Source organism: Erpetoichthys calabaricus, chromosome 13 (assembly GCF_900747795.2).
Source record: "Erpetoichthys calabaricus chromosome 13, fErpCal1.3, whole genome shotgun sequence".
NCBI classification, from domain to species: Eukaryota; Metazoa; Chordata; class Cladistia; order Polypteriformes; family Polypteridae; genus Erpetoichthys; species Erpetoichthys calabaricus.
The window spans coordinates 57502913-57529840 of NC_041406.2; the positions used below are offsets into that span (position 1 = coordinate 57502913).

The 26928-nt window shown below is 38.0% G+C and overlaps 1 protein-coding gene across 5 annotated transcripts in view; it reads right to left on the minus strand.

Annotated features, from left to right (window-relative positions):
- Positions 1-26928, minus strand: part of LOC114664257 (histone deacetylase 9) — a 714055-nt gene that overhangs the window by 606711 nt on the left and 80416 nt on the right. For all 5 annotated transcript variants that reach the window (XM_051935474.1, XM_051935473.1, XM_051935477.1 and 2 more), the window contains exon 2: positions 17540-17676. In XM_051935474.1, coding sequence (XP_051791434.1) covers positions 17540-17561 — 22 coding nt within the window. In that variant the 5' untranslated portion in view covers positions 17562-17676. The remainder of the gene's footprint in view (positions 1-17539; positions 17677-26928) is intronic.

Genomic DNA, 26928 nt, shown 5'->3' on the forward strand with positions numbered 1-26928 from the left:
TGGTATTGTTTAATTATATTTAATTATTAGAATAAAAATAATAAGTATTGTACTTTTACCTGGTGTTTGGCGTGGTACCTGAGGGTTCAAGGGAGCGGTAGCGCCCCCTACTGCTACACCACGTAGACTTATCTTCCTCATCTGGAAGAATCCCAATCTACCTCAGTTAAATCAGTGGGTAACTGATGTTTTATACTATTTGAAATTGGAAAAAAAAATCTAATTCTCCCTTACAGGATCTGTTCAAAACTTTTTTAAAACCTGACAGGATCTAATCAATAATATTTTAGAATAAGCACTTATATTGGGGAGAAAGACTCTTTTACCTCTATACTACTCTCAAAAGCTTTACTCTGGCTGTTGGCCTTTCTCTCTTTCCCATGGGTGGGGGTTGAATTTAATTTAGTTTTGTTAAGTTTGTCTTGACTGTGTGGACTGTTACGTGCTTTAAATAAATTCAATAAAAGTTAAAACAAATCCATAAATAGGTTACAATGGAAGGTTAAACCAAGGTCAGAATCTATCCATAAAAGCCATCACAAGCTTTGGTGCATCCCTCTAAAACTGACATGTCCTCTGCTCAACCTTCTAAGGTCTCCTCAGCAAGGGGAGACATCCACTGGCAAGCACAGTCACCCCTCAATCTGGTTCGAGTTCCCATCACCATCCCTGTGCATTCAGCAGGGAACCCCACAAGCTCTGCTCTCTTTTTCTGCTGCCATCCCTTCTGCATTTAGCGGGAGTCACTCGGAGTGGATGATTCTTGGGCGTTCAGGAGGAGTGACCATTAGTATCCACACTGCTGCCCCAGCTCTGCCATGATCCTGACTCTGTTCTTTCCTCCTCATTTTAACCTTTCTTCTTTGTCTTTCTTTCTCATTCTTTCTCTGGATATCTTAATCGTCCTACTCAGGCTCCTCTTATACTCTAATAGGTGCCTTAATTATGATCCCTGGACTACTGATGAGGAAACTGGCTAGGCTGACCACCCTGCATGTAAATGTGCCATCAGCCAATTTCGCTATCAACACCCCGAGGCCACCTGACCATGCTACTGTGTGCATCTATGTCTCCCCTAACTAAACATTGTGAATATTATGAATATTAGTTGGCCAGGAAAAGAGAGAAAAACACTCATACCCAGCCAAAGGCATGCAAAGATCAAGAAAGATTTTCACAGAAAAACACACATTTTTAATTCTGTGGGGAAAAAAGTGTGTGAACCCAAAAAAAGCTTTTTGTTTTCAGTTATCATCACATAGTATTAACACAGCATCAGATTCTATTGAAAAGGTATAGAAATATGAATTGGCTCCCAAGAACACAAGTCATATCTTGAAAGAAATATACGTGTAATGCCGTGATGTCTCCTCAAACAAAACCATCATTCTCTGTGCTTTGTATAATCATACAGTATTTGTTAGGCTCATTTGTTACCTTTTTCAATACAGAAAAACAAAAGAAATACAAAAAAATTTCAGACAGGTTTTGACAAGACTGAAGGACACATCATTTAATAAAAAAGGTATACACTAGAGAGTTAGTATGGAAAATAAGACTAACTCTAAACAAACCAGACATGGCTACAGTATATACCTGATCTTGAATTTGTAAACCTGTCCCAAATTAATATTCAGTCACATTAAATATCTTTCATTTCATCCCGAGTTCCTGACTTCAAAAGGCATTGTTTATCTTGAAATAGAGACCATCTGTGTTTACCATAGTAAAATGTAACAGATACCGTCTTGTTAAACTTCAAAAAGGCTGTCATTCAAATTCACATCTTAGGAGATATTTAAAGAATTCAGTTCCTATTATAGTGCAGAATAAATAAGGAAGAAATGGTACATATCACTAAATTTATGTTTTATCTCTAGTTCAAACACATTAAATTAAAGGGTTTCAGCAAGATTATGTACAGTTAATTTATATTTTTTATTATTATGCAAACACAAATATTTTCCTACAATAAAGTAAAACAATATATATTGTTTTTCCCCATATCTGACAGTCTGATAAACTGTCCCAAGATGTATGGAGCAATAATTTAAATAAAAGCAAAAGGAAAAGTAAAAATAAAACAAAAGATACAATTTCCTAGTGCTGCAATAATTGCAAAGAATGAAGCTTTTAAAATCGCTCCCAGTGTAGCTTGGCAATGATGATGCTTATATAAAGGTTTCACTATTGTTTCTGGATTTTTTCATATTAGATGAATTCATCAATGTGTCAGTTTATGGCAACTCTTCAAAATCAGTTCTAAAAATACCACACATGCTATGTTAAGTGGCTGTTCATCTGACGGATGGCATAAAGTCATTACACTGCACCATATTACAAAAAATATGATAAAATAAATCATGAATGACAATAAAATCCAATTGTTAAGCTAAACATAACAAAATACTATGGACTGTTGATGTTTACTATACAGTATATATGGTTCAGGCATGAAATGAAAAGTCTGCTCCATCGCCCTAGGCAAACTGAAGAGAAAAGCCAACTAAAATCTCTTATTGCCTTGTTTTTGTTATGATTATGCTTTGTTTCTAATTTGTATGTTGTTTTTAGAGATTCCTGCATTTAAAATAAAAGTTATGGTGGTTTTGGGGTTGCTGAATCCAGTCTCAACATTATGTTTTTGATTTGGTCCCATTTTCAAGTAGCTTCATTTTCAAAGCCAACTTGGGTTCCACCGGTGCCGCCATTTTGTGCTGTGGTTGCCACCACATTATTAAAAGATTAGTATGGTAATGTGTGATGCACACATGTCATTGTCACAACAGCATAAAAATTCAAATCATCAGAGACTGGATAACAACAGTAATTCTACCGTGTGCATTTTGTGATTACAAACTCAGCTTGGTATCTAAAACACATTTATTCTCCTCAGCAAACCTAGGGCCCTAAGTGGAATTTTCTTCTTGGTTCCCCCCAAACACTTGTTCTTCCCTGAAACTATTACATTAGCATTTCTAACAAAAGCTTTAATTTGAACAATAAATATATAAATAATTAATTGAATAAACAAAGAATAATACATCAAAAACTTAACTATAACTTTTTGATGTGTTTCCTTTGTAAATGGTGGCCTAATTAATGGTAATAATAATGATAATAATAATTATCATCATCATAATAATAATAATAGTCCAGGGTAATAAAGTGCTGTTACTCTTTGTTACCTGATATAGGCAAGAGTATCTCATGACATTTGACACAACAACAACAACAACAAATAAAAAAATCGAGAGTGGTCTCCCATAACTTTCTCGTATGCTCAGAAATGAGGATGAATATTTGAGGAGTAAACCTCAAGACAATGATTATATTTCTATATTATGTACATTAAAGAACCATCAACAACAAATCAAGTCAAATTAATAATATATGGAACAATAATTATTAAAGGAAAGTTGAATAAATTGGAACTCTGCAGCAGCATGAATAAAAGGTAAAGCATCACTTCCGGTTAACAGAAATAGCCCAAAAGTTGATAGAAATCTACGTTTTGTACCTAATACTTGTATTCAAAATCTTGAAATGGAATTTTTGGAGGATTCCAATACTTTCCCTATACTTCATATACAAGAAAATCAGGGAGGTTTAAAGCATCGAGATTCATCAAAATCTCGACATCAGATCTTTGGACGATTACATACTTTCCCTATACTTTGTATATGAGAAAGTAAAAAACAATCTTAATACTACTACTACTACTACTAGTAATAATAATATAAAATACAACAACAAAAACAGCAACATCTACCACTACTACTACTAATAATAATACTAATAAAAACAATAAAATAAAAATGACTACTAATAAACATTCTTAATAAACTTACCTAATACATTAAATACCAGGTCAAAATTGATGAATATTTAGATATTTAAAAAATGAACATACAAATGTATCACCTACACTGAATTTATGTCAACTCCATTTTCTCATTCCAATGATAGCAGATAGCAATAATTCATTAACTAAATCAATAATGTTTGCTACCAGTGAAATTAACTGACAATTAAAATTAATCTGAGCTAACTGCTTTTTTTATATGTTAAAGTTACTTGCATGGTGCTTTCTACATACTTTTCCACAATTCAGCCAATAACTAACTAGTAAGAAGGAGAGCCTGTGTATTCATGAAATTTACAAACGTGTCTTCAATGCAACAAGACTCAGAGCACTTAATATGTTGAACGTTAGCAGCCTTTAACAATGTGTGTACAGTTCTGGGTACTGTAACATCAGATAATATCTATTAAACACTCAATTATCAAATCTGTTACACATAACGCTACTCTTACATCATTGTTACTCCAGTAAACACTAGCTTTAGTGTAGTGGTGATTGACATAAAGTTAGCTAGTTAAGTGGAAATTAGACAAACTTAGATTTCTAAACACACTTAGAAGTGTAGCATGAGTTTCTTCATGTTTTTGTTTTTTTATTTCTTGTTGTCCTGACTGGTGTTGACTTAAAGCCATCTCGCTGCTGGTTAATGGACAATGATTACAATAAGTGATCGTCAATGATGTTAATCTGACAATTTGTGAAACAGCAATAACACCATTTGACACGTCCATCCACGCCATCACCCCTTCGATCACAGGTCCCATGCACAGTGTGTGAAGCCACTCTACTTATTCTGGTTCATTTATCCTTTCAATTGCTCTGTAGAATAACTTAATGTTATGTTTTCCAAGTATAACAAAAAGAACCAAAAATCCAAATTGTGTCTATTTAAAATTAAGCAAATGAAACAGTTTTTGTTCTGTCACGTTGTGATTAGTACTTAATAATGTTTGAGTCCATGTTCAGAGGATCTGTACAAAGATGAGGCACACTGTTAAAACTACAGAAACAAACAAGAGATCAGATCAGCTCAAATAAAAAAAAATGTTTTGAATTATATAGTAAGCAAGGTGCATATCTCTTCTAAATTTTGCATGGAACCTGAGGGGAAGCTCTGGTCCCTCATGACTTTGAACTTGATTAAGCAGGCCTGGTCATTTCTGTGTGGACATTAACTGTGTTTATCTCAATTTTACCTCTCACATCTCAAAGACATGGGTGTTAAGTTGCCTGGCAAATCTAAATTGGCCTATGGTCAGCGATTGTGGATGTGTAAACTAATGTACCATGTGGTAAACTGGCGCTACTTCCAAGTCTACTTCCTAGTGCACCTGGAATAGCACCCTGCTACCCTGAATTGATTCACCAGGTTAGAAAATGTACAGAATATGTGAAAAAATAAACGCATTATGACATCATAATTGCAGACATCTGCCTATCAATCTGTTGTTTTCAAACCTTCTTAATGCAGGGTCTTCAGGTAGTTTCAAGCACAAAATAGAAATGTATAAATGTAAACTATGTAACTGAAAGTTTTCCTTAAATGTACTGTAACCTAGATCAATGTGTTCAATTGCAACCAGTTTGACACTTAACCTTAGACGCCACATGCATATCAGACATTTCACAGCCACTGGTCATTTTCTAACCCACTCAATCCAGACCAGGATCATGGGGGATGCTGGAGCCTATCCTAGCTAGCACAGGGCAAAAAGCAAGAACAAATCCTGGACAGGGTGAACACAAACACACCCACACAGCCAACATACACTACGTCCAATTCAGCATCGCCAGTTCACCTAACCTGCATGTCTTTGGACAGTAGGAGGAACCCATGCAGACATGGGAAGGACCAGGAAGTGAAACATGGTCTCCTTATTAATTAAATATATACACCCACACAATGAATAGCTGAAGAAATAAATCACAAAAATGAAACACAATGGCAAATAAATGCTCGATATTTCACAATGCTGGTTTGTTTTTAGGAATTAAAAATATTTAAATGATGCTTAGTGTGTATGGATGTGGTTTTGCTATGTTACATGTGCTGTATGTCAACTTCATTTATTTTTTTTCTAACGTCGATCAGACTTAACACTCATTGGTTCTGAACTGCCATCATGAAAACAGAAACCATCTCTTTACACTGAGGGAGACTTTTTGACCCATCAGCCATTTAGCTGAGCAGCACAACAAACAGCTTGTCAGATTCTTTCTGTTTTTGTCGGTGGGCATGAGGTCCCATGAGATAAATCATAGCTAGCAAAAGCTTTTAAACACAATAATGTACACTCATAAGAATCCCGTGCAAAGGCCCTTTATAAAAATATCTCCAGCCATCCATTTCCTGAGCTCACTTGCCTATTTCATGGATAACATAAAATACATTTGTCCACTGGTCTGTGCTGTAAATTTGTTTTCTGTATGATTCCAATAATTGTGATCATTTGTATAGTCAAAATCACTGAATTTGCAAATTTCCTGTTCAAATAGAGGAGAGAAAGGTGAGGTGCTGCAGCGACAAGCCTCACCTCACCTTGGACTGCGCTATCCCTCATACACAGTTGATACCTGCAATTGGCGCGTGCATGTTGCTGACTCTCTGCATGTCACCAACATATTCTTTGCAGACACATTTATTATACACCCTGGCTTTCCACAGTCTGGCTAATATCTTTAATGAATGTGTGTGACATATTTAATCTTGCTGATCGGACATAAAACCGTAGTGAAAAGGCACATGGTGAGGCAGACAGTACCGTGCTGCAACAAAGGAGGTGGATGTGAGCCCAATAGGTGCTCGTTGCTGCTGTTCTTCTACGCAGAGGCGCCAATAAATTAGCGATATCAGAAAGTCAAGTGCACTGCAGCTGCATTTTTCGTGGAGAAGGATAGGTGCATGGACTTTATTTACAAGTAAAGGTAAGACCATAAATGGTTTTCAATTTTATAACAAAATGGGATCAGACTAAGAAAAAAACAATCCAATATTTAAAAACTAAATTTTGTCCTTAAATAATATATTCTTTTGTTTTTCTTACCCTTTTGTTGAACAGTCTCTATTAAAATAGCTTAAAGCATCAGAATAAAAAACTTAAAAAAAAAAAAACCTAAGTATTTCAATTAAGGTCAAATTGAAATCCGTTTTTTTGTATATCACTCAATACTTTCATTTGTATTGAATAAGTATGAATTGTGGAATTGTAACGGCAAATTTAGAACACCTGGAGGGTGCAGAGCATTTAATGTTCTCTTTCCGCTCTCTCTCGCCACTATACATGTATCATTCTTTCTTAGCCAAATATGTACCTTAGCGATGTGTGTGTAAAGAATGCTGATGAGAAGTGCAACATAACTAGTAATAATAATAATAATAATAATAATTCATTACATTTATATAGCGCTTTTCTCAGTACTCAAAGCGCTATCCACACAGGGAGGAACTGGGAAGCGAACCCACAATCTTCCACAGTCTTCTTACTGCAGCAGCAGCACTACCACTGCGCCACCTGTGAGGACAGTCAATGTGCATGTTGCCAATTGAAATGTGAATAAGCTACTCTCTTGGGTTCATATATTTGTAAATCTGACTCGTGCCTCACCAGCCATGAACCTCACCGCACGTCACTGGCATGAACCAGTCTGCAATAGGGTACTTACATTTATTCACATAGGGCTAATTTATACTTGCTAATCAACCTGACACACACTGTACATCATTGGCATGTGGTACAAAAAAAAAATGTATGCTGACCCAGGAAGAAGGTGCAAAGTCCTAACAAGCAATGACCCACCTAGACTGCGTACGTGTGCTTCAGGAGCTGTGTGCGTGCCTTGTGCTGCTCCATCCATACAGTATGTGTACACTGCATTGATAGACTCACTTCACAAAATGACAGGCATTTAAACAGTGTTTTTGAGGAACATGATAACACCTCCCACAAACCTTGCTTATAGTTCTATGCTGGTACGACACATCTTAAAATGTTCAATCAAATCCATTTTACATTTCAAGGTGTGAAAATGCATAGGACTCACGTTTAAATAAACAAGAAAATTTAATACTTCCAAATCCTTAGACATATGCGTCATGAAAGTCTTGTTTAAATAATTTGCGGATTTAAATATATCAAAAAATGTTAATTTGTATTTAACATTTAAAGCCTAACCGAAATGTTTTACATCCTGCAGTCTTCACATCCATGGTACGCCGAGAAGTATTGATCTCCTTTTATATGTGAACATCAGTCTATTGCATCTAAGTGCTCAGTACAGGTGTATATAAGGCCAGGTGTCAAGAGGCCTAATAATGCTTGTTCTTTTAACAGATGCTTAAAAATACCTTCAAAATGCATTCATCCATATTCTAAACAAGCCTTTTCCATTTTATCTTGGCAGCATCAGTTAGTGTGAACAGGATTCCAGTCAGTCACAAGGCACCAGCGCTAACATTGGCCAATTTACAGCCACCCATTCATCTAACTTGAACAAGGAAACTAGCTCATCTAAAGAAGACATAATGAAAACATACAAACTCCATACACGGTATATAGTGACCAGGTCAGAATTCACATCCTTCACTCTGCAGCTCTGTGGGAACAAGGACAGTGCTAACTAATGCTTATTGATTTGTAATAAAAAATCAGCATAAGGTGAAACTGAAGTCTTAGCATTGGTTAAGACTAAAGAAACTTGTAGACGATAATGGTAGCCACCTGAAAAAGTATAAACTTTAGCAAAAAATCTGTTTGTGGATAGGAAACTAACAATCTGTGCTGATTTGGATTACCTTTCACACACATAATTTCTATTCTATTCATTATTTGGTTGAAAAGCTGCAAATAACACATACTGCATAAACAAGCTGGAAAGATCATCCATACTGCAAACTGCAACATTTAAATCATTGCTTACTTCATCACACATTAGCACCAGTGCATATTTTTCATTTAGTACTTTTATCGTTTTATCATTTTGATTTACAAGTCAAATTTAAATTTACGCAAAGGAATAAATAAGGCCATGCTATACCACTTATCACCAGAGCCCAACTCCCCAACAGTCTGCATACACATTGTAAAAAGTGTGATTCTCGGGATTCCAAGAATTTGTGATTCAGTGGCAGTTATTATCATGTGTCTAACTGTGAACTGCAAGAAGCTTGTATTTCGATTAACTGAGAGCTATGCACAATAACACTCCATGTCGGTGTTTATTAGAGTATTAAAAAATGAAAGCAATATTCTGAACAGAATATCATGACAACAAGTGACAATGCTAAATGAAAAAACATGTTTCTCATTTGTGTACCTTGGATTATCTTTACTGTTAGCAGCATATATATTTTTCATTTTTGGCATTGTTTGTCTTTTTTATCCATCTAGATTCCATTTGGAGCTCTGGGACTTGCCTGCTATCCTCGTGCTTCCCTTTCTCCATGGCTACTACATTATTGTATACGTGATTCAACTTCCTGAAGAATAACCCTTGAAGTCATCTATAGAGGGCGAAATGGGCATTTAGATTGATTCAATAAGAAAAACCTGCATGTTTCTCACTACTCTTTACTCTATATCAGATATTTTGCTGTATAGTACCTTTCATTTTGCATTCCAATTACAAATGCATGACTGCACTACAAGTGCTGACAGTAAGTGTCACTTGCTCACAGTAGCACAGGTCAGGTCAGGTTGGGGAGCATACACTAGTACAGCGTGTTACTGCACCCACCACATGACGAAACAGCTCAGGATCCTGCTTGGCAACCCCCAAGGCAGACATGCAGTCCACTCCCACCATCCGGTAATGACCCTCCATCTGCCGCAGCCAGATGTTACGTGGGCATCCCCTTGGCCTGGTCCAGCCACTCGGGTCCCCAACAATGAGGATCCTCTGAGCCGGATCACCCTCGGGAAATCGCATCACATGACCTTAACTGATGCTCCCTCACAATGCAGATAATGTGCCTCATTCTTGACTCACAACCAGTCATGCAACACAAAGTCAAACCAGCAGTACCCAAGGATTTTTCCAGAGAGACTCAGTACCAAAGGAGTCCAGTCTTTGTCTCAGGTCACTGGATAGTGTCCATGTCTCTCAACCATATAGCAAGACAGGAAGCACCAGGACTCTGGACCAGGACCAAAGACTTGGACCTTTGTCCTTTTGCACAGATATCAGGAGCACCACACACCCCTTTCTAGCGACCTCATGACCCCCACCCCCCATGCTCTCCCAGTCCATCTACTGACTTCATAAGAAGAGTCACCAGAGACATGAATGTCACTACTGAGATAAGTAAACCGCTTGACAAGGTCGACACTCTCTTCACAGACAGACACACTGCTGATGGCTCTGCTTAAGACAGGGTTGTCGAACTCCGGGCCTGGAGGGCCACAGTGGCTGCAGGTTTTCATTCTGACTCTTTTCCTAATCAGTAACCAGTTTCCACTGCTAATTAACTCCTTATCCCTTCATTTTAATAGCCCTGTTTTTAAAGATTCAGTTCTCTGAATTGATTCGTTTCTTCATTAAACGGCAGCCAAACAGAAATGAGATGTGAAACGAGCCAACAGATGACCAGCTAAACTGGGATTTCAAACTCCAACCAACTTCACTCCAACCAGTTACTTAATGAGAAGCCAATTCTCTGTGTTAATTAAACTTGTTATTTAATTCCATGGCTTGTTGCTGCTCTCATTCTGCCACAGCAGACATTTACAAAACTGTTGATCTTTCATTTTTTTCTAAGAACATCGTCAAGATGTTTTGGTGACCTTAGAAATCAGCTTTATCGAGACCTTCACATTTCTTTATTTTCAAATATTGTGTGATGGGTGAAGGTGAACTGGTCATGTGGCGGCTTGTTTTGTGTCTCATTATTGTTTGGCTGCTAATTAAAGAAAAAGAAACAACTAAGGGGGTCTGAGACAAGTTAATTATAAATAAGGCAAAAGAAGTTAATTAGCAGCAAAGACTGGTCACCAATGAAGAAGATGGTTAGAATGAAAACCTGTGGCCACTGTGGCCCACCAGTACTGGAGTTCGACACCTGTGGCCTAAGAGGTCATTAAAGGCCTGGATCTTGGTTTTCATCCAGGACACTCACAAGCCCTGACACTCAGACTCCTTGCTCATTCTCTCGAGAGCCCTGATCAGAGCCTCCATTGACTCAACAAAGATAACAGCATCTTCAGCAATGTCAAAATCAGTGAATCTTTCTTCAACCAACAGATGCCCCACAGCCACTCAAACAATAATAATATAAAATTTTACACCCTTTTCATTTACATTCAAATGATCACTAAACTACAGAGACTTGAGTACATATTGACCTAAATAAACTCTTTTTCCATGGAAAAAATTAGTTTGACTAAATTTAAAACATGAAAACTGAAAATTTCTTTCATTTAGTAAAATGCTCCAGAATGTACAAGAGAAAGAATTCAAATTAAATTTCTAAATGATTATTTAATTAATTTAGTTCATATTCATGCTTAGACAAGTCTGGGCAAAGAATTCAATTTCTAATTGAAATTAAGAATTAAAAATAGTTAAAAAATAATTTGACACTAACATAAATAGTCAAATCAATTTGTTGGTAGTTTTCACGTACTGCAAGCCAAAACTGCTGCCTTATTACCAATACTGAACCAATAAAATGATGTATATTTTATGACCTGTTAGAAATCTGAAGTTAAGGAAACATGCAGAAACGTTTCATAAATATTTCAAAATGGTGTATCAAGAATTAGTGAACATTTATTAGGTAGTGAATCACATACTTGAGGACACTGGTGAAAATTAAGGGTATGTACAATTTAAGATGGAACAAGAGGTTTGGGGAATTTAGAAATAAACTATCAAGTCAAGCAGATGAATAGAAAGAACTTAGATATAAGCTATCTCAACAAGCTTGATGGGCTTAATAGTCTCCACTCAATTGTTAAAGTTAGTTAGCCTCCAAGGTCTAGGCTGACGGTGGTGTAATGGTATTGGGAATGTTTTTTGGCACTCTTTGGGCCCATTAGTGTCAATCAATCATTGCTTGGATGCTATGACCTATTAGAGTATTGTTGATGACCACCTTCTAATGGCTACTTTCAACATGACAATACACCATGTCACATAGCAAAAGTCATCTCAAACTGGTTTCAAGAACATGGCAAGGAGTTCAGTGTTCTTCAATGGCCTTCCCAGTCACCAGTTCAGTTGGGATTTGGTAAAATGGGAAATTTGCAGCATGAACATGCATCCTTCATATCTTCTTCAACTTTGTTGTACTGCAGTGTGCTGGGCTGGCAGCATCACTTCAAGAGAGGCCCACTGAAACAACAAGCTAATTGAAAGGGCAGGTTCAATTAAAGGATGCACTATGGACTCTCTGGAGGTAGTAGTGAAGGAGTGCCATTGTGAAAAATGCTGCACCTCCTCTCTGACACACAATCACTGAGAGTTTTCAGCTAACGAATCATTCCGAAGATGAATGTCAAGAAACGCTTCTGGGACTCCTTCACACCAAAAGCAAAATGTCTGCATAATACCTCACTTGGTCTGCAACTGCCAAGTCACGGGTTATCTTTCGTTTTAACTTTCTTCCATTTAGGTCACTGTGGTGTGTGTTTAGACCATAGTATATGTGTGCATCTATTTATTTATAGATTGAGATTCTGTTTAAAGCCAAATATCGCCAACACATAATGTTCTGCCTATATGTCTCTGACAAATTTGCAGAAATCACGTGATTCAATCATGTCAACATGGACCAGAATCTCAAAGGAATGTCTCCAAAAGCATGTGCCATCCATGTCTCAAACAATTGAGGCTGTTTTGAGGGCAAAAGGAGGCATTATAGTCAGTAAGGTCAGTAGGAACAAAACAGAATACATATTTGTGAATGAGTGGGAGGTCAGAGGAGTGGTGAGAATGCAAGGGGTAGAGTTGGCAAAGATGGATGTGTTTAAATACCTGGGATCAGCAGTTCAGAGTGATGGGGAGTGTGCAAGAGAAGTGAAGCAGAGAGTGCAGGTAGGGTGGAATGAGTGAAGAGTGTCAGGAGTGATTTGTGACAAACAGTTATCAGTAAAAGTGAAAGGGAAGGTCTACAGGGCAGTAGTGAGGCCAGCTATGTTATATGGGTTGGAGACGGTGGCACTGACCAAAATACAGGAGACAGAGCTGGAAGTGGCAGAGTTAAAGATGCTAAGATTTGCAATGGGTGTGACAAGGATGGATAGGATTAGGAATGAGGACATTAGAGGATCAGCTCAGGTTGGACGGTTTGGAGACAAAGTCAGAAAGGCGAGGTTGCGTTGGTTTGGACATTTGCAGAGGAGAGATGGGTATGTTGGGAAAAGGATGTTAAAGATAAAGCTGCCAGGTATGGGGAAAAGAGAAAGGCCTGAAAGGAAGTTTATGAATGTGTTGAGAGAGGACATGAAGGTGATGGGTGTGACAGAACAAGATACAGAGGACAGGAAGATATGGAAAAAGATGATCTACTGCGGCAACCCCTAACGGGAGCAGCCAAAAGAAAAAGAAGATTGTGTTCTAATAATTTGCTAAGTGAATGTGCAATAATTACTAAAGAATATAAACTTCTCGTCATTATTTCTTCATTTATCTACTAAGTGAAACACTGTTGTCCGCAATAGATGTTCAACAATGCTGGAATGCATTTCAGTACATACATCCTCAGAGAATATCATACTGCAACATTTAATGCATCTTGTGATAATTCAAGTTACACAAAATAAACAAACAAGAGAATACAAAAAAATTGCCTTTTTGGTCATGACCTTTGATTATTCTTTGTAATTTATGCACATATGTCCAAGCAGATATTTATGAAAATGTCTTTGTACCAAAGACCAAATGCATACTCTTTCAGTTTGTTTACAAAGGATCTGGAGTATAAAAACCAAAAGAAAAAAAAAATAAAATGTTGTAAGCCTCTTCATGTCTTGGGCACCCCACCCGAATTATACATAATATACGCGTACCACATGTGTGAATAGGGGACAGCTGAAGGGCTCTATTGACTATAATTCAACCACCATATCAGGGGTTGCGCTGTGTCCTAATGCCACTCGTCCTCCATTTGCAGACTGGATGACTGACGGCTATAGCACCTCTGACGTCACGTTCAGTATCTGACCACCTGGACCCACCTCTTCCTGTTGGAGAGACTGAAAACTGGAAGCTCTGCCATCTTTGGCAGTTCCATCTTGAAGTCAACGGACTGAAAAAATGTCTCTGCAATCATTCTGGGCTTTTTTCTTTATTTTGAGATTTAATTATACCGTGTTACCATGCTGGTAACCTATGTCTTTATTGTTGTCATCTAGATTCTCTTACAACTGAAAGTTGTAGACCTTACATGGCATCATTATTTTTATGTATCTGTAAATCAATGCCAACTTTGCCATATTTACCTGCTGACCCTAACCTTCTACAGAATTTCTTTACTGTGTATTGGAGGCAGGGATGCCCTTGACCCCAGTGCCTACACCATACAGCAATAGTATCACATTTACACTAAAATGCCATATCACAATTACCCCTTGTTGTCTACTTTCCCTCTTCCCAATCCATGTGATTTTTCTTCAACTATGTCTCGTAACTCTGAACTTGAAAAAACATCATGCAGTTTGTAATGATGTGCCTAAAACTATACTAATCTCCTTTGTCAGGTGTTATATAAACAAGCAACCCAGCTGAAGTTTATTAAAAATTCAAATTTGGTTTATGAAAAGCAGAGGCTAAAAAAAACAAGAGTTATATATTTAAGGCAAAAAGGAACTTGATATCTGACACAGTAATAACTGAAAGATGTTTGCATGTGGTACAAAATAAAGCAAAACACAGAAATGAAAAACTGCTTTCACCTTTCCCTGTCACATAAGTTCATGTTTAACTTTGGCCAGAGGGACATCTAATGGCCAGTGACTAGTTAGTTATTAATCATTTTATAAAAGTGCCTTAGATTGGTAATGCACCATGCTTCTATATTCTTTACAAAAAAAGCAATCTATATAAAAAGAAAAAAAAATGTTGATGCCTTGCAGGGTGAATCTCAGTGGGAATGAAAACTTATAATATTTGCAAGTATGTCTAGGCACACTGGTGTCTTATATATGTGAATGTCTAAAAAGGCAAACGAAAAAAATTACAGTATTTGTATGGTATCACTCCTTTTTTAATACTCTCATAATTATAAAACATCATAATTCTCATTATGTACAGTGATGCTGTAAATAACCTTGAACTTATCGTGCTTTTGCTACAACTCCCCGTGGTTCATTTCATCTTTTTCTCTTGAGATGAATTTTACATGCTAGTGAAAAAAAATTCCCTTCTTATGAAAGATTTATATCACAATAAAACCCACACTACCTTGCCACATGGGCTGCATACACAGGAAAGATGCAAAACAAAAGGATTCTAAATTTGTAACAATTCATTATACTAGCTAACTTGACTACAAAATATATCATTGGTTGTAGTCTTTCAATTTACTCCCAGCACCACTGTTAATGTAAAATACAAATCAAACATAATCCAGATTCAAATGACAAGTGATGGTAAAAAAGAAAACACACACACACTGAAATGGTGCCCTCTGCTGGGCTAATGTATACAAAGCTGATGCCAATGAAATAAAGAAGCTAACTGCAATGAAGCTTTATACGATAGATAGATAGATAGATAGATAGATAGATAGATAGATAGATAGATAGATAGATAGATAGATAGATAGATAGATAGATAGATAGATAGATAGATAGATAGATAGATAGATAATATGAACTTGAACTTTATTGCCAGGTAATATTGTTGCTAGGAATCACTGCATATACAAAAATAGCAAAGTAAACATCAAGACAATATATGTGATGTAAGAATAACTTTATACCAATAATATAGTGCAGAGAAACACAATAAATACAAAAAACAATATGAAAATATATAAAATAGCACTCCTGCCCCATACAAGTCTTTAAAAGTAAATATACAGATAGAACAGATATTGCCAAAATTGATTGACCTGTAAAAATCTGTTTGAGAATGTAAAAAAATAAACATCTGTGTTAATCTCAAGAATAATTCTCCTGCACATTTCTCAGTGTTTTATAATTCTATTAAACCCACACACACATGGTCTGTGTCTTGAATTGCCAGTGTATATAATTAAGCATCTGCAGAGCATTGCATATGAGTAATTCTAAAAAGAAAAGATATGAACTACTGGACACTTCTGTTCTTTTTTCAAACTCCAAAGCAATTTAGATCTTTGCCTTTTCTTTCTATTGTAAAATTATCTTTAATTTATGTATACGTCATCAAATGAGAGAATGGATGTGATAAATATATCAAAAAAGGAATAATGTTGTGTGTTGTTAAAAATAGACTAATGTATGACTGTAATGGCTTGTAACCTGGAAATCTAATACAGAGATTTAAAAAAGGAAAAAATGCATAATAAATTGTTTGTGTAAAATAAATATTGAAAATACAGGAAAGCCTCAAAATTTTAAAAAACATGTAAATAAATGTCAGTAGGACGTGAAGGTCCACTACAGGATTTTTTTTTCTCTTGTATGGGGAATTGTCCCCAAAAGTCCCTGGGCAGGAGGGGAAAAATCTTATGGTTCATTTTTGTGCCCTACTGGCCTTCACACATTTGTAAATATTATTTTAAGCCAACATGCTGCCAAGCATGAGACCAGTTTTCAGATGGGAGGAAATGTGCCATTGGGAGGTTGGTCAGGAACACGGCCTGAATGGGGCACAAAGGAACCGCCAGACAATTGGAGATCCCGTGCTGGATGCAGTAATGAACGTGGCCCAATGAGGACATGAACCCAACTGTTAGTCCTTTTGGACACATGGGATATGTAAGAAGCTACTCCCAGGTTGCGCCCAAATATAGGAGCACCTTAGCCATTTAGGTAGACAGCTGTACACTTCCCAAAGGGTCGGAGTGACCCAGAACCACTGGTTGGCCAACTGGCATGACTGTGGAAACAGTTAAGAGCTACACTTTGAAAAAAGCTTCCTTCCCTCAGCCAAGTGAGCTTGGATTCGGAAGCGAAGTGAAGGCAAGGAGGTAAAGGAAGTAGAGAAAGAAACGCCACATTATTGGTGAGACAGGAAAGAGGAAGGGGAGGAGAAAGGTACGCAGGGGATAAAATATTGGGCATTATGGAGTTGGGTCCCAGAGTGGCTTAGTCTTTATAGTTTTCCTTTTACAGTTAGTAAATCTGTGCCCTGTATCTCCCTCAGACCTTTTTTTGCAGTAATAAATCCATTGCTAATGGACTCTTTTATGTGTACGTATACTCTGTATATTATAATGCATATGTATAATTAGCAGCTCATATACAGACCGCTTTAAAGCTTCATTCAAAATCTCTTACATATTTTTCAGAACCTTACAAACATTTTCATTTACAAATGCACTTTGAAAAAAGTTTATGTTAAAAAAATGCTTTCTTTTATAAAACTAAATTCTACCAATTTCTCAAATTGTAACTCAATTTTATGAAGTCACATTTCACCCAGGTGTACCAACTGTACAAACCTTCTCACATTATGCATTTGCCTTTTTTATAATTACTTAAAACCAAATATAAAGAAATAGTATAATTAACAGAGAGAAATGAAACTGACCTGAATGCTTTGGAGAGCTCATTTTGGAGACTGGCTCTACGGCACACCAAGCAGCATGGGACTGGAATTAGGAAAGCTCAACTCTCAAGGAAGGTCTTGTTTCACATTTGTTTTATATCATCAAAGCTCCATGACACCTGGAAATATAGTAAGATTGAAAACAGTCTTAAACAGTTGGGCAAAGTATGATGTTAAACTTTTTTCAATTCCATTTTACGCTTTCAAAAATAATCAGACAGCTCCCCCAGCTATTTAGCAATAATAAATCTTAATCACTAACAAAAAAAAAAAATCAAGTAAACTGCTTGCAAAAGTTAAAGTAGGATCAATAACATTATAGACTGAGAAGTCTTATGTCCCAGAAGCTTTTAAAATATTGTAACAAACTGGGAGTTGTGAGAGCTACACTATATTGCCAAAAGTATTGGGACCATGGCCGGATTAAGGTGGGTGCTATTGATGCTGCAGCATTAGGCCCATTCCTGAAATAGGCCCAGATGAAAACAGACGAGAATTTTCCAGAAGCTCAACAGTTTTCCTTTGCTATTTTAACCTCAAAATAATACTTAGAATGAAATTTGGAGTCAGACTTTCGGACGCCTAGACACAGCATTACTTATTATACAGTTACTATTGTTCTTTACGCTGTGACATAACTATAACGTTGTTGTGTTTATTGTTAACTGAAGATTTCAAGTTAATGCTATCAATTTTACGTTAAACAGTTTACTTAGTAATTTAGCTGCATTTTTTGCAATATCTTGGGGATTCTTGCCACTTTCTTATTGTTCGGTAAGTGCCACGTAGTAAATTTTTCACCTTGAAAGTTAGTTGTACAGTAAAAATTGATGGCTATTTAAATGACTATCTGTAAAGGTAAAACTAAAAGCCGGCCTGCGGGCCCGGCATGGATGCTTAGAATTTTTAAAATCCTCGGCAGGATTCTGGTTTATTATGAAATTTAAATCGTGGACAAATTTTTACCCTCAAGAGCCTGAACTGAGTCACTTTGACCCAATGTCTCTGCAAATTCATTTTTTCTTATTCTGTTTCGTAAGAGAATTGCGAAATTTTGTGTATTTCATTGTTAGATTTTCTGCATTAAGTGCACTTTTCAGACAATTGCAATTGAATTTTGATGTTACATAGTTTGATGTTAATCTCGAGTTGTTACGATACTACGTCGTTATTATTATTCATGTTCAATTAAGGCTGGCTGGTGGCGTTGCAAGCAATTAAAGCTCCTTGGTCGGTCTAAGTGCGCATGTACAGTGAGTGTCGAATGCATATGCACTGTAACAGTAGAGGCGTGGAGCCACCTCTCGAACCCTCAGGTACCACTCTGATGACCAGGTGAATGTACAATAATTATTTATTTTATTACTGTACCGTGCACAAAGCACTCTCCACACCACACAATTCATAAACCAATAAACTCTCTCAAAACCAATACCTCCTCGCCCAGACACTTTGCCACCCTACCTCCCAGCTCAGCTCAGTGTTCTGGGCTTCCCACAATCCTTTTATAGCCCCTGACCCGGAAGTGGTTCCTGGCCAAACCCACAAGTCCGTTTTCCTTCCGGGTCAGGGCAAACAGTCCTCTTCTTCATCCCGGGGGCACGTCGCTTCCTCCAGTCACGTGACTGTGACGCACTCCCGGGTTATAGGGCACGCAAAAGCCCACTAGCCCCCCTACAGCGACTCCCGGTGGCCCCCAAGGTATTCAGCAGGGCTGTGTGTATAAACTACAGAGTCCATGAGGCCCTGCTGGAAGTCGGGGCACCATCATGCTGTCCGGAGGGCTCCTCCTAGCGGCCTGGGGGTGGTGATCGGAGTCCATAGCCGGTCGTCCATCACAGCACCAATGCTGAGAAAAAATAGGCCTTTTTTGTGCTGCAGCATCAGGCCCAATTTCGTCTTAATCCAGCCCTGATTGGGATGTCTGCCTTTACACATACATGAAATTTAATGACATCCCATTCTTAATACATAGGCTTTAATATGGAGTTGGCCCACCCTTTGCAGCCACAGTATATCAGCTTCAACTCTTCTGGGAAGGCTTTCCACAAAGTTTAGGAGTGTGTTTATGGGAATTTGTGACCAATCTTGCAGGAGAGCATTTGTGAGGTCAGGTGCTGATGTTGGACGAGAAGGCCTGGCTCACAGTCTTCGCTCTAATTCATCCCAAAGGTGTTCTATCAGGTAGAGATCAGGGTTCTGCGCAGGCCAGTCAAGTTCCTCCACACCAAACTTGCTCATCCATTTCTTTATAGACCTTGCTTTGTGCACTGGTACGCAGTCATGTTGGAACAGAAAGGGGCCATCCCCAAAATGTTCCCACAAAGCTGGAAGCATGAAATTGTCTGAAATGGCTTTCTATACTGAAGCATTAAGAGTTCCTTTCACTGGAACTAAGGGGACGAGCCCAATCCCTGAAAAACAACCCCATGCCATAATCCCTCCTCCACCAAACTTTACACTAGGCACAATGCAGTCAGGCAAGTACTGTTCTTTTGGCAACCAACAAACCCAGACTCGTCCATCGGATTGCCAGACAGAGAAACGTGATTCATCACTTTAGAGTCCAGTGGCGGTGTGCTTTACACCACTGCATCTATGCTTTGCATTACACTTGGTGATGTAAGGCTTGGATGCAGCTGCTTGGCCATGGAAACCCATTCCATGAAACTCTCTATGCATTGTTCTTGAGCTTTTGGAGGTCTGTAGCTATTGACTCTGCAGAAAGTTGGCGACTTCTGCACACCTTAGCATGCACTGCCCCTGCTCTGTGATTTTACGTGGCCTACCACTTCGTGGCTGAGTTGCTGTTGTTCCCAATTTCTTCCACTTTGTTATAATACCACTAACATTTGACTGTGGAATATTTAGTAGCAAGGAAATTTCACGAATAGACTTATTGTACAGGTGGCATCCTATCTCAGTACCACGCTTTAATTCACTGAGCTCCTGAGAGAGACCCATTCTTTCACAAATGTTTGTAGAAGCTGTCTGCATGCCTAGGTGCTTGAGTTTATACACCTGTGGCCATGGAAGTGATTGGAACACCTGAATTCAATGATTTGGAGGGGTGCCCCAATACTTTTGGCAATATAGTGTCAAAGAACGGAATTAGCCACTTTATGCAAACTGCTGATGAATGGCTTTAAAAAGGACCTTAGGATTCTTCATTTGCCACTTCTACCATGCAGCTCAGGTGTTCATGTGCTCCAGGCTACTCTGATCCTTTGCCTGCTCTTACATGCCACCCAGCTCCATCTCACGCCGTTCATCTGGTGTCAGAGGCAACCAGTATGCTACTCCGTGAGACCACCTAAGGCCAGAATCCACATCCGAGAGTTTGCTACACATCAAGGTCAATGGACTAAGTGCTAAGTGCTGTGTCTGTGCCCCTGGCTCAATGCCACTTGCCGAGCTGCTTTGATATGAGCTTTGATATGAGCTACTCCAGGCAGTCCTGCACCTTTGGGCACGTCTTGGCCAATTAAGGAGCATGTCCCTCTCAGGTTCAAAACCAGGGGTGCTACAAGATTGTGTTTAACTTAAAAATAACAATACAAGCAAAAGTTTCTCCTTCACTATACTATAATTTGGTAATTTAAAACCAAGCTTGATTAATACCAGCAGTGATTATATTTTAGGCCATATTTATGCAGAAATACAGAAAATTCTAGGGCTCACAAACTTTAGCCAATATATTGCTAGAAATCAAGTCATATCTGTACTGATTAAAGATACCACATTTAAATTTACTTGACCAAGTATACACTTTATTATTTAAAAAAAAAAAAAAAGTGCGCAGGAAAAATAAATGTTTCTTTATAGTGCTTGTGCCACACTTTGCCTTGTGTCTATGAAACATAGCCATCATCATCTTCATACACTTTGAAATATATGTTGGAAGTATTAACAAAGGTTTTACTGAATTTTACAGACCCCCAAATGTTTTTCTTATGTATGGAGTAAACTTTAAGCAGCCTATGTCCATTTGCAAAAATATCTTGAGAAATATCTTCTGCTCTGTTTACATGAGGTCAGTTAATAATAAAACTGTAATAAATTTATTCAAGGTACCAGCATCAGTGCTGATGCTAATGTTAACATAAAAATAGTGCTGCAGCAGTTTTTTGTCAACCTGCTCTTTTCATATTTCAAACAGATAAGCCAGGCACTGATAATTTATTTATTAAAATCAAGCCTTTGCTGCTCATTTTCAGCTTGCTAGGCACACACCCCTTTTACACTGAATAAATGAGCTATTTAATGAGGCAGAATGTAAGATGTTTAAATCAGAATTGCCAGCATCAGTTCGACTCTGCTTTCACTTAACTATTTAAAAACATGAATATATATAAAGTAGCACAATAAAACCTTTATTAGTACTTCCAAATTATACCAAGAAGTGTATATAACACAGCTGACACTGGCCATGTTTTTAACCTGGATCAGACCAAAGGAAGGCTCTAACAACCTGTAGCTTCAAAAGAAATATTTGGTTCTTCTGAACACTCAGAGCAGACTTCAGTTCCTATGTGACATGAGTGCATTTCAAATAATCCCCAGAAGAATAAAAAGATAAGCAGCATTTTTGACAAACAAGTGAAAAGTGACATGCTATTGCATTCAATACACAACACCTTTCAACCCCTAAACATTAACCATGCCACCCTTAAGAATGGAAGAATGACAAGGATCAACAGTACTTTGCATTTTAATAGAGCACCAAATACTGTATAATAAGCATTAGCGCCACCATAAACCTCCATAACCTATGTCATGTCATGGTGGTTGGGTTCTTCATAGAGATTTCACACAATATTACAGGACTCTGGAGCTCAACACATGATGTAGATATGTATTGCCTTAATAAATGCTAATTCCGATTTATATATAATGATCAGGACTGAAATATTACCATGGTGAGCTAAATCTAATGCAATGTTGTGTTTAAAATATGTGAAGATCGCCACACCTTGTGAATTAGAACTCATTCACTGCTGGTGGGCAGTTCACTGCAACTGAGCATAGGAGAAAAGCTGTAAGAAGTCCTGTTGAAAACTGCCGTGGCAATGGTAGCCACCATGGCAGCAGGCCATCACCATTCAGGAATGTCGCATTTGTTAATTATAAAAAAAAAGCAAATGGGGCTTCTTCATCCTTAACAGCAGTACGGCTTTATAATGCCTCACTCTGTCAGAGTCAGAAGTGTCTGTCAAGTCAGAAGGGCTTTTTCTTCTTCTTTTTTTGTAATTGTTATGTGTGTTTGAGGAAGGTTATTGCTATTGTCTTTTGTTATAATATTTCATGAGGCTCTGAATGCTTTACATCCTCTGGGGACAAATCAAGTGCTAACTATCTAACCCCAAAGGCAGGGATGATAATACACTAGACGAACAGGTAACACTATAGATCAGGAACTGCAAAAATGTACCTACTACTTATTTACTATTATGTAACAAGACCTTAACAAACAATTCTTTGGGTTTTCAAAACACTTAAAGCATCACTAAAGTGTTTAATCATCTCCGAAATGTGACCTACTAACAAAACTTCACTTTGGAGTGATCTGAGGTGGCTTAACTGAGACACATTTCTCTTGATATGACATATCATATCATAAAGTTCGCTGATGACACTGCTATCGTGGGCTGCACCAGGAATGGGCTGGAGGAGGAGTATAGGGACCTAATCAATGACTTTGTTAAATGGTCCGACTCAAACCACCTACACCTGAACACCAGCAAAACCAAGGAGCTGGTGGTGGATTTTAGGAGGCCCAGACCCCTCATAGACCCAGTGATCATCAAAGGTGACTGTGTGCAGATGGTGCAGACCTATAAATATCTGGGAGTGCAGCTGGATGATAAATTAGACTGGACTGCCAATACTGATGCGCTGTGCAAGAAAGGACAAAGCCGGTTATACTTCCTTAGAAGGCTGGCTTCCTTCAACATCTGCAATAAGATGCTGCAGATGTTCTATCAAACAGTTGTGGCGAGCGCCCTCTTCTACGCAGTGGTGTGCTGGGGAGGCAGCATTAAGAGGAAAGACGCCTCACGCCTGGACAAACTGGTGAGGAAGGCAGGCTCTATTGTTGGCATGGAGCTGGACAGTTTAACATCTGTGGCAGAGCGAAGGGCGCTCAGCAGGCTCCTGTCAATTATGGAGAATCCACTGCATCCACTAAATAATGTCATCTCCAGACAGAAGAGCAGCTTCAGCGACAGACTGCTGTCACTGTCCTGCTCCACAGACAGATTGAGGAGATCGTTCCTCCCCCAAACTATGCGACTCTTTAATTCCACCAGGGGGGGTAAACGTTAATATTTAACATTATACATAGTTATTGTCTGTTTTTTTCACCTGTATTATTATCATTCTTTAATTTAATATTATTTATTGTATCAGTATGCTGCTGCTGCTGAAGAATGTGAATTTCCCATTGGGATTAATAAAGTATCTATCTATCTATCTATCTTCTTATATAATACGCTACTGTGGCTGTCTGTCTGTCTGTCCATGATTTTAAATCACCTGTAACTTGTAATATATTTGACCTATTGACCTGAAATTTGGTACACATATACTACGTGACGTCTACTATCCGCTTTTGGGGTGACGATTGACCTCCAAGGTCAAAAGTCAACACAGGAAGGTCAAGGTCAAAAATCAAATAACCTGTAGCCTGAAATTTGGTACACATATACTATGCTGAAACTCTGCACTACAGCTTTATATTAAAAGCAATTACTCTTTTTATTTTTATTTTATTTTATTGTAGAATCAACTCTAGGCAGCAGGGCAGCCGTGTGGCGCATGCGTATGGGCGCCGTTGTCATCCCCACCACCTCATATCTTAAGTCTTCAATCTACCTCAAGAATGATTTAAGTGCCAGCTTAATTGAAAAATTAAAGAAAATGTAACTGCAACACAAACACTGACTTAATCAGTTTTAATGCGAAAAGATGCTTACGAAAGAAGAGAAGAAGCGGGCCACTAGGGTATAAAAAAGAAGAGCTGCTCAGGAGGCAGCAAACGCATCAACCTCTGAGAAAACGAATGCTAAATGTAGAGAGAAAGAGGATGAAAACTAGGAATGCTCAAGTCAAGTGTATTCACTGCAAGTTATCATGTCAATATGCCACACTCCACAGAGATAAATAACCTATCTACTGATGTTTTATAAGTGTTATGAAGACCAAATGAAGCCTTTGTTAAGGTCTTGTTACACAAGAGTAAAGGAGTAATAAATTCATTTTTGTAGTACTACCAAAAGTAAAGGTGTTACCAAAGAACAATGGAAAATACTACTTAATGGAGTGGTTAGTCTCCCAGTATGACAGACGACACAGTTATGTTATTTGGTGGCAAGGTCATTTGTGATTATCTGTCTTTCTCACTGTTTTTGTTTGTTTTTCTGAACTTATTTACTAGTTATGTATTTACTTACTTATCTATTTATATAAATAGTTTCTATAAGAAGCCAAAATTCCCCCTGGGGACAAATAGAGTTCTATCTATTTATGTAAGGGTGTGTTAGGATTCAGGATTGGAGGATATTAGGTGGATTTCTTGTTGGAGAGCCTCAGGTGTCATAATTCACAAACCTAACCCAGGAAATCATTAGCATGAGCAGAAGGACAAGCAATAGACTGGCAGGACAAAAAAAGAACCGCAGTGTCAGTATATGGTATGAGAGCAAAGAGTGTATGGTAACATTTGTTATGCAAATGTTTTAGGCACACCGCACATAAACTCACTCAAATTAAAATTCTCTTATTTTTAACACCATGGCTAGTCTAGACCTATTACTGAGTTCCAATCAAGACCACAGAGCATGGAATGAACACATGCAGAAAGATGCAAACATTTAATGAAAACACACACATAAGCTGCAGAAAGCCAACTGGACCTCCTTTTACAGGCTGCGTTATACTCTCCAAAAGTGTGAAGTACCCTCTTGAACCATCAACGTGCATAATAAAACACCATTTCTCCCTCTCTGGCTCCACAAATGGTCACACTACCCCTCTACCAGTATCAGCTTAAGGGCAGTTTTACCCCATGTAATCTTTACAATACAAAACACTGTTAAAAGCATCCACCACAGCATCTGAGTACAGATCTCTTCTCAGCGTTTCATTGTCTGGATTGGCATAGTTTTCCAGATTGCCAATACCAGAACAACCACTACTTCATCTATGTAATTCATTTATGTCAAAGACTCACACCATTGCTAGATGCATACGTACCCAACAGTAGGAGAGCTCTATCTCAATGCCCTATTCAGAACTGTTCCTTTTAATAAACCTTATTTTTGCACTCACATACTGGTTGCTCATCATATTAAAAGGCCCGAGGCCAATGCAAATTACTGCCACAATGGCAGCACATACTAGTTCTAAAAATACATTTTGAAAACAGGAATCCATAGCAACACATTAAGCAAAATTCAATGTAAGTGGGTACACCCTATACAGCTAATTTATTACGCACACTGTCTTTTTGAAAATCTCCTCTGAAAAGTGTCACATCTGTATGTACCTGTATAGAATGTTTGCATGATCATCGCCTGAGCTGTTATGGTACAAATAGGCAGACAAGTCAATCATTTCATCCGTTTTCAGAACTGGCTTTTTCCATTCAAAGGTTCCTGGGAGCATTTTCCATCCATCCTGCTTAATACTTAATAATGGTACAGGAGCTTAATGTCCATCGACCACAGGGCAAAATCACAAACACATGCACACTTGGTCACACTAGATAATATTAATATTGTCATTTAACCCAAGATGCATTTCTTTGGGATGATGGAGGAAAATGACAGCCACAGGAGGAAACTTCTGTATTGACAATAAATAATTTTCTTATTAATGGGTGATTTTCTAGTCAGCTTTATTATGTCATTACTTTTTTTAACAGATGAACAGTGTCTAGAAAAAGTATTCACCCTCTTGGAAGTTTTCACCTTTTATTTTTAAATAACATTGAAAAAGAGTAGATTGTTTTTTTCTTTTTTCTTTTTTGATCAACAAAAAAGACTTTTGTCACACACGTGTGCTTGGGGAACAACTTAAGAGCTTAGTCAACTGTATTACCACCCCGGAACACACTTTTCTCTTCTCCTCTCCCCTTTGCAGAAAGGAGGATTGATGTGCCACCAATCATGACGTCACTTCCAGGGTCACTCCACCTGAACCCGCCTCTTCTTCCCAGAAACCATCATTACCAAAAGAGCAGCCATCTTGGACAGACTCGATAAATTAGGAGAAACGATCTTGCGCTTAACACACATTTTTTTGTGCCTTTTGCATCAATACAATATATGGGGTTTGCTGTTAAGGTTGTACTGAGTGGTTATCTGAGTTAC